General features: G+C 38.8%; 1 protein-coding gene across 6 annotated transcripts; it reads right to left on the reverse strand.

Annotated features, from left to right (window-relative positions):
- Positions 1–3,177: 3,177 nt before the first annotated feature.
- GPR85 (G protein-coupled receptor 85) lies at positions 3,178–7,782 on the reverse strand. 6 transcript variants are annotated; one of them, XM_038004463.2, is made up of 4 exons: positions 7,187–7,782; positions 6,876–6,961; positions 6,131–6,203; positions 3,178–5,780 (listed from the first exon to the last, which is right to left on the reverse strand). In XM_038004463.2, exon 4 carries the CDS (start codon positions 5,608–5,610, stop codon positions 4,498–4,500), a length of 1,113 nt encoding a protein of 370 aa, XP_037860391.1. In that variant the 5' UTR covers positions 5,611–5,780; positions 6,131–6,203; positions 6,876–6,961; positions 7,187–7,782; the 3' UTR covers positions 3,178–4,497. The 6 variants fall into 6 exon arrangements, with proteins under 6 accessions (XP_037860391.1, XP_037860389.1, XP_037860387.1 ...); XM_038004461.2 differs by having other exon boundaries at positions 6,876–6,990; XM_038004459.2 differs by having other exon boundaries at positions 6,876–6,993.
- Positions 7,783–8,396: the final 614 nt, after the last annotated feature.

Below are 8,396 nucleotides of genomic sequence, written 5' to 3' on the forward strand. Positions count from 1 at the left end.
ATCAGGAAACTCACAGAACGCTGACATGCCCACAGTTGACAATAACAACAAAAAATTACAGCAGTAAACAGTTCTTAGTATATCCTGCAATTTCCATTTAAAATATTCATAAGAGAATATTAACAAACATGAAAATGATCTATTTTTGCATAGAAAAATAAATTCACAAGATTTTAGAACCATAAATATCTGACAATTCTGGTTACCATCTACCTTGATTAATGTCTTTAGCCAGTATTTGAAATATTACCATTTATCATCTTAGCTTCTTTCTTTTCTTTTTAATAAGAAATTGATGCAAACCGCTTTTGTTTTAATAATAATACAGTCTATGCTACACATGGCATGAAATAATGAAACCCAGTAAATGTATCCAATAGTGAATACACAGAAGTGAAGAGTTTTGGCTCTGTTTGCAACCGTCCTACAGTAATCCCAGGTGCAACCCAACTCATTATGACAGTTTAGCTGAAAAATATAATCTGTATGGTTATAAATCAGTTTCATCGTACTTGCAATAGAAGTACATTTTGGAGGGCAAACCAACTTTTCAGCTGATAGGCGATTAGGGAGTTTTATTGTATTCCAATTAAGGAGCAATAAAAATATTGAAGGGGTGGCATGCTTTAATGATAAAAGATATGCACCCTGTTTCACAAGTAACTTGGGAGGGTCCCCGCAAGTCATTGTAAGATGCACACAAATAAGTCATTCCTTTGATTGCATTTTACCCACGCATTTTCATCCTATCTTGGAGGAAGATAAGAGTATGTCAGAAAAGACACCTCCATGTCTCTTGAAGAAACTGAAATATCTCTGTTTTGGAAGTGGATAGTTGGGATATGAAGTTAACTTTGGAAGGGAAAATTTAGGTTTTGCTGTTATTATGAAGATAGAATTAACTACATGGGAGCTGGTTCTAAAATACAACATGGTGATTCGTCTAAGTGTGGGTGAAATGTTCCTGGTGCTTTGAATAGAATAAGGGGGTTCCCTCTCAGTTGAGGGAGTATGTGTAATATATATGAGATCCCAAATAACACTGGGCAAAGAAAGATGATAAGGCCCCGAAGTGAAAATGGAGAACAGTGCATTTATGGCCATTATGACCAAGTTCTTCTTAGGAATTTTTACCCTATCAACACTCAAAATTCATTGCTACTACGTATTTATTATTTCTTTCCCATTAGATTAAAAAATCTAAATGAGAGACTGTTCTGCTTTGTTTTCCACTATGCACTCAGCACCAAGCCCAGCACCCAGCACATATTTGTTAAATAAGTAAATAAATGAACAAACAATTCAGGTAGCATTCAAGGAAGTTGAGGCAAGTGGATAAGTGGCCATATTTATGTGTTAACAATCATAAATCAGTTAACTTCTATAGACAATCCTGGTGTTGAAATCCAACCTGCTGATATCTGCAAAAGATAATTGAGTCAATAGGTTATCCTATCTACAAATAATTTTTTTCATCTAATCACTATGGTTAATTTTGTGTTATTTAAATAGGGTCTCGGTGGAGAACTGGTCAAGTTACTCACCTCTTTCTGCCTCGGTTAATACCTGCATAGGATTCCACAGTCGCAAACTGAATGCCTAGCTTCAGCCAGGCATCTCACAAATAAATCTATTATGTGCAAAACGAACCAGATGAAATAGTACAGACGTATCCAAGCAAACATATCATCGCTATTATGAAAAACAATTTAAAGACCATTCATCTCAGATGTGTGCTAAGTCCAAGAGGGACACATTAGTATTGATAATCAGTCTCACAGGGAAGTTGGACACCCCCTGTCTTGCTACAGTGGGAATGTATTTTTATGGATTAAAGATTAATTACATTAAATACTGAATTTTGGAATGAGTGTTAAAATAGATAATGTGATTTGGTCATTAAGACACTGAAGTAGCCTTTTATTTTGTTTGATTACCACTGTTACCAGTTGAGTTACAAATGGCATTGATTCACTGAGGATGTGTCTTGTCAACTGCTTCCTGCTTGACCTGCAAATGCCAACTTAGTCAGGAGTAGGCTTAAAGTCACTGCAGTTCAGCCTGACTCACTAATCACTGGGGCTGGTCACTTACCAAAACTGTGGGAATCGATTATTCCAAATAGCTCAGTGGAGTCGGGAAGCTTCACGTGGCCCTTGCTCTTGACTCCTCAATCCCCGACTCTTAACCCATATCTGTTTTCTTGTCTATGCAATGGTGAACCTGTTCTATCTAGTCTTAAGATTATTGCTGAATTTTCTACTGATTGCTGGTGATATTTGAACATCTAAGCAAAGTTAACCATTATCATCATTGCAATTACGTTTCTACTGTAAATTTTTTTGAGTTGCAATCACAATGTTATCAGAACATCTTTTTTGATAAGATTTCCTTTATTTTAGATAATGATTTCAGTACCAAGGAGACTTTATTGCTAGATCCAACTCACTGTTGTGCATTAAACTTTGTCTCAGATCTAATCAACTTTGGTGTAAAGTAAAAATGAGGTCAGAATGCTCACTAATTCATGGCTTGAGCTGTCCTTATATGAGCAAAACTGAATAGTTGCATATATCATCGAAACATTTCATTGATTTATTTTCCTTATTTATATTGATATTCTCTTTACAGAAGTACTATAGCAATAGGATTTCTGTTCTATTAGATTCCTAATCTTAATTTTCAAATACCAAAAAAAAAAAAACTTCACAAAAACCAACCAAAGAACAAAACAACAGAAAGCAAACAAAAATAATAACTTTTTCTAGTTTTGTCATAATGTTTGTGTAAACCATTCTTACAAGTTGTATATTTAGAACCCCAAATTTCTATGGTACTATGCTCCAAATTAAAGTGCGATATTTATATTAAAATTCTGAGCCAATTAACTAAGCAGGTACACATCTCTAAATACTACTGGCATTTAAGAATAATAGAGGGATGATTGTAATAAACTACCAAATGATGCTTTCACAGATATTATTATGTCAGTTTATCAGCATTATGTTGATTATCATTCATACATTTCCAGTCTGGAATATAGTAGCTACAAGAATCAAAAAACAAAACCATAATAAAGCTAGTCTTCCTAGTTTGTGCTTGCCGCCCAGATTCAAAAAAAGCTGTTAGTGCCAAAAATGTAAAACTTATTTCAAGAAAATTAACAGGCTACACGGGTAAATTTTGGCAAATGCAACTTTATATTGAAGTTCACACATCTGTATCTTAAAGAATGAGACTCACAGACTCTAATGTATTTCTAAAATACCAGAAATCATATTATAAGCTTTCACAAGTTAAAACTGAAATAATTTAAATGACCAATACACTGAATGTGCAGAAAGTATAAACAAGACTGTGCCTTCAGTAGAATAAATGCTTCACAAATTGTGCAGGATGTCATACTAAGGCTGTGGTCTCCCCTTGACAGCTGACTTAAAATATAAACATACATCAACTGCCTGCTTTTTAGAACACTCTAGGAAGGGTAGCACACCTCGAAAGAAAATCTCATTATTTCAGTGATGTGCACTTTAAGTTTCAAACCATGTGAGAAAAAAGGAAAAAGTACTAAATGATCTTCCATGCACTGCATGACCATGACCAGTTACTGATTCGATTTCCCTTGACTATTTGCTCCAATGCTAAATAAGATGAAGGATACTAGATAACCCTTTAAGGCAACATGTGTTTATTCTGCATTATTAGAACTGCTCAGTTGTGACAGGCTGGTACCATTAATGTTGCCTCCCAGACCAATATCTAGCATTTGTAAAATATAAATGAATTGGAAAAACTTTATACCAAATCAACAAAAACCACATAACACAGTTCAATGCTAGCAATCTTACTAGTAGATAAGGAAAGTGGTATTTAGAAATAGCAACGTATTAATACAAAAAAGTAAACTCTAATTGGAACCAATATACTGCTTTGGAATGCTCCCCGGAACTTACAAGGCGGTTTTTAAAGTATGATATTCCAATAATTCATTGGCACATCTTTAGTGGATTACAGTACTTTAAGTCCCCAAATATTTTAGTCTTTGCAAAACAATAATAGTATGAAATGTTTTAAAGTCTTCAAACTTCTAAAATTAGTTTTTATCAACACATTTACCTCATGTCAACTTAATTTATTAAGATGTCCAATGCTAATTGTTTTTTGATGTTTTTTCATATGTAGTGACATACAGAGCATTTAGCACTGATACTTAGCACCTGCTACTTTCATTATCTAGTTTTTGACCACATAAAGAAACTTAGGGCAGTGGTTCAGTCCTTTCTTAATTACAAACCTTTGCTGGCAGTCAGCAGGATCACTCTGAGATTTAAAATAGGATTATAGGTGAACTATTGCAAAGACTGCAGAATGTTGCCCAAATCCTTAAAACTGCTGATTCCACTCTTGAATTTCTTCTCAAGACATGGCTATGGGCCACAATTGCTCAGCAGAGAAGGTTAGTTTTCACAAGGCTAAAGATTTACAGATGCTCCCTCATATAACACAGTAAGGTTCCCTTGGTAACCTGGATTTTCTGCAGTAAAGAAGGGTTGTGCTGAAACAGCGCCTCAGCTCCCTGTTGGAGAAAATGCAGACAAAAGGATTGATTCCTGCTTGGGCAAAACTCATCCAGACAGCAGCTGTTAGAAATCCCCCCGGTACTACAGGCCCTCTTGCGAAAACTCTCCAATAACAGGCCACCAGGTAGGGGCCCCACAAGGTTAGAAAGAGAAAAGTCATTATATAGAACATTCTGCTGATTCTTTTCTCCATTTTGAACTCATCTAAGACCAATAGCCTTCTTCTGCCTGTGGTGTTTGCATTTTGCCTGATGCCCAGCAAGGTGGGTGGTGTGGGACCCCTTCCAAATCCTGCTAGCCAATTGGCAGCTGCCTGGCCACTGGCTCCAGGACCATGAAAAGTCCAGTTCTGGCTGACTGCTGCTACAAACTGGACTGGCTTCATTTTCCTTCGATCATGGACGAAAAATATCAGCTTGAGGTAGACAAGCTGTGTGGCTAGGAGGATGAGAGCAAGAAGCAGCATAAATCCTAAGGAATCATTAGCCCTGAAGGAGCGGTGTTGGAAGGTGCATTGATCTTCCTCCCTAATGAATGAGTAAGTGCCCACATCTAAAACTGGGGGAAAGGCCATGGCCACAGATAGAGTCCACACCATACAGATCACAGCCAGACACGTCCAAAAGGTCAGCCTCTTTGTATAGAAGCGGTGATGGGCGATAGCTAAGTATCTGGTGACACTGATGCAGAAGAGCATGAAAGCAGTGTGGAAACAGGACAAAACCCCCAGAAAGGCAATCACTTTGCAAGTCAGAGTCCCATAAGTCCAGGTAGAGCCATTTTTGACAGAGTTGAATACAAATGGGAAACAAATTGCAGATCTGAGGATATCTGAACAGCAAAGATCCAACAGGAAGTAGTAAGGTGCTCTATGCAAGCTCTTATCTTTCACTAGCAAAATGGAGATCAGGAGGTTGCCCACCACGCTGACTCCTATTATGAAACCCAAGGAAGTCAGTTTGAGAAAGGCTGTTAGAGGCGAGAGATTTTGCAAAATGTTGTCAGCTGCATGGCTATAGTTCGCCATAGATGGATGGAGGATAAGGATACAGCCTCAGTCAAGTCTCATGATCTAGACATAAGAACAAGGTAAAGATAGATCCATACATTTTACTGAAAATATAATCCACAAAGAGAACTGATCTGATCTGCAGTCATGCTTCCTCTTTTCTTCCATTTGATTTGCCATCAGAATATCTGAAAAAAAAAGAGCTATCAGTTCTTAAGTTAACAAGCAATGATGTCAGACAGTGCTAACATAAAGCTGTTCACTTATAGGGAAGCAAATAAAGTTTTAATTTTCAATACTAATATTTGCTTTACTAAATATTTTTGCTTGAGATTTCAGAGAATTGGCTTGTTTAGTTTTCCAAGCTAAGTGAATTTTAAAATGTCCCTATTTTGGACAATATATATTTGATTAGGTACCTTCAGGAGAGAAGGAATAAAATGTCCCATTCTTGTAAAATCTGTCAGTACAGGAATTAACCAGTAGAATTGCAATGGAATCTACAAGATTGCTATTAGGAGGCAGAGACACTACCTACATTTCTTTGAGATCTGTTAGTTTCTGTCAGTGTTTCACAGGCAGCTTCTCTGTTTGATGTGGGTCCAAAGAACCTGTGCAAAATATGTCTTAAGTGCCACTATTCATGCTGCATAAGAGTATTTGTTGATTCATCTTAAAGCAAAATTTCAAAATTGGACCTCAAAATTAATAGGAACTTACTTGTCCCAAGATTTGATGTGATTTAATCATTTGTCTTTCCCTCTTCCCCCTACCCCCCATTTTTGGCAAATCTTTTAAGCCCACATGATTATTAAAATGGTTAATGTAAATATTGGACAGGGAAACACACCCAGAGGAATAATGCACTTCCATTTGTAAACCTTGGCTGCCTGGATTCAAATGAATATAACATGAACCTGTATTTCTTGGGCAATTAAGCCTTTCCCATTTACACTGATAACCTTTGTTGCAAATCACAAGTGGCTTCTTTTTAAAACAAAATGCACATTGTCTCATAGGTGCCTGGACCACACCAGGGAAATCGGCTTCCTCTGTTATTCCCACCAAGCGTGTTTCCTTTGCCACTTCTCACTGGCCCGGAATATGCTGATGGAAGCCCAGGCAAAACTGCGTTCGATGATTTTAATTTCCCCACCGGTACATCCTAGGGTAAATACCGATCGCATCATGCAACATTACGAAACCTGAAATCCGCCACCCCTGGATTTATAATGGGGGGAGGGTGGAGGAGGGGGAGAGGGAGAGAGACATGCATTACATACGCGAAGATGGGGAGAGAGATTGCTTCTGTGCTGCAAAGGAACCGTTCCCGGTGATTCGCAGTCTGATATTCCTCAGTCTTGAAAGGCTTTCCAGAAATGGAACTCTCAGTAAGCCCTACTGAAGGTGCATTGTCTGAATGTACTTCCATTATGCAGTTTATTGTCACACACACACACAAAACCACACACACACACACGCACACACACACACACAACCTGAGGGAGGGCTCTTTCCCGGTGAACCTGCAGTTTCATCAACATTGTGCATTGCCCCACATCCCCCAAACTTAACCAAGAGTATATCCTCCTACCTGTTGGCGTTGGATATCCCGACAGACTATAGCTTCTTCTTTCTATAAATTGCTGATTCTTTTTTTTCTTTCTTTTTTTCTTTTTTCTTTTTTTTTTTCTTTTTTTTTTTTTTTTTTTTTTTTGCCTTAGTGCCTTGACTGAGCATCCAGGCAGGGCTCGGCGGCGCCTGCGCGCTGGAGCCTCCTTGAGCTCCAGCCGCGTCCTCCCCTGTCGCAGCGGCACCGTCTCCCCCAGTAACGCAGGGGCCGCGGCGGCGGCGGTGGCGAGGGCGGCGGCAGGGCTGCTTCAGCCACTGTGGAACCAACGGGAGCCCCTGCCTGTCTCCAGAGCTGGTCGGGTTTATTGACTGCCCTGTCCAGTTCAACTGGCAGCATTAAGCTTTTGTCCCTTCGTGGCTGCTTCTGAACTTCCCCCACACCGCCCCCTGCATTTGTAGTGGGGGGTTGGAAAGGCCCTTTCAGGACCTCAGGCCCATCCTCTTCCCAAAGGCAGCGCACGAGGAAGTCACAGTGCCCGGGACGCCCGCCCCCTCCCTCAGCTTCCCGGAACCCTAACCTTGCCCAAACATTTTCTTCCTTTTCCTTTTAGGGTGGTCCAAACCACCGGAGGCTTCTTTTAGATTTTTTTTTTTTTTTTTTAAATGATGTCTTCAGCTAACCTTTAAATTTGCAGGTTAGCTGGAAAAAGACAAGAAAAGAATGGGAAAAAAGAAAAAAAAGTTATTTATTTATTTATTTTTCCCACAGTCAAAAAATCTTTTCAATGGGGAAGAAGGGAGGCAAGTTAGGGCAGCTCTGTCTTTGTTAGTAATCTTCTATTCTCCAATGCACGCAAATATGCGTAAAAGTAGGGAGAAAGCTAAGTTCAGAGGACAACTACAATATGATTTACATTCAGTCTACCTTAAAGGATGTCACTAAAGAATCAGGCTTATAAAATGTTTAAATGGCTATTCCTGGCATTCCACCCCACCAAGCAACAGTATTCCTTTTCCCTTCTTGCAAGTTCAGCTGACCAATGATGGGTGATGTCAAAGCAGTTATCTGTACAAGTTTCCTTTTTTCCCCTTTGTTATTACAGATGAAAAATACTAGAAACATAACGAATACGTAAAACTTACACCAGTCCAAAAGGTCGGATGATACCACAGACACCACATAGCCTGACACGTGGGTGCTTAGGAATGCCTCTAGAATCATGCATTTTCTT

This window comes from Chlorocebus sabaeus, chromosome 21, assembly GCF_047675955.1.
Source record: "Chlorocebus sabaeus isolate Y175 chromosome 21, mChlSab1.0.hap1, whole genome shotgun sequence".
NCBI lineage: Eukaryota > Metazoa > Chordata > Mammalia > Primates > Cercopithecidae > Chlorocebus > Chlorocebus sabaeus.

Bases quoted from the DNA above. Each gene is read 5' to 3' on its own strand.
- GPR85 (XM_038004465.2), bottom strand. From the start codon at position 5,610: ATGGCGAACTATAGCCATGCAGCTGACAACATTTTGCAAAATCTCTCG.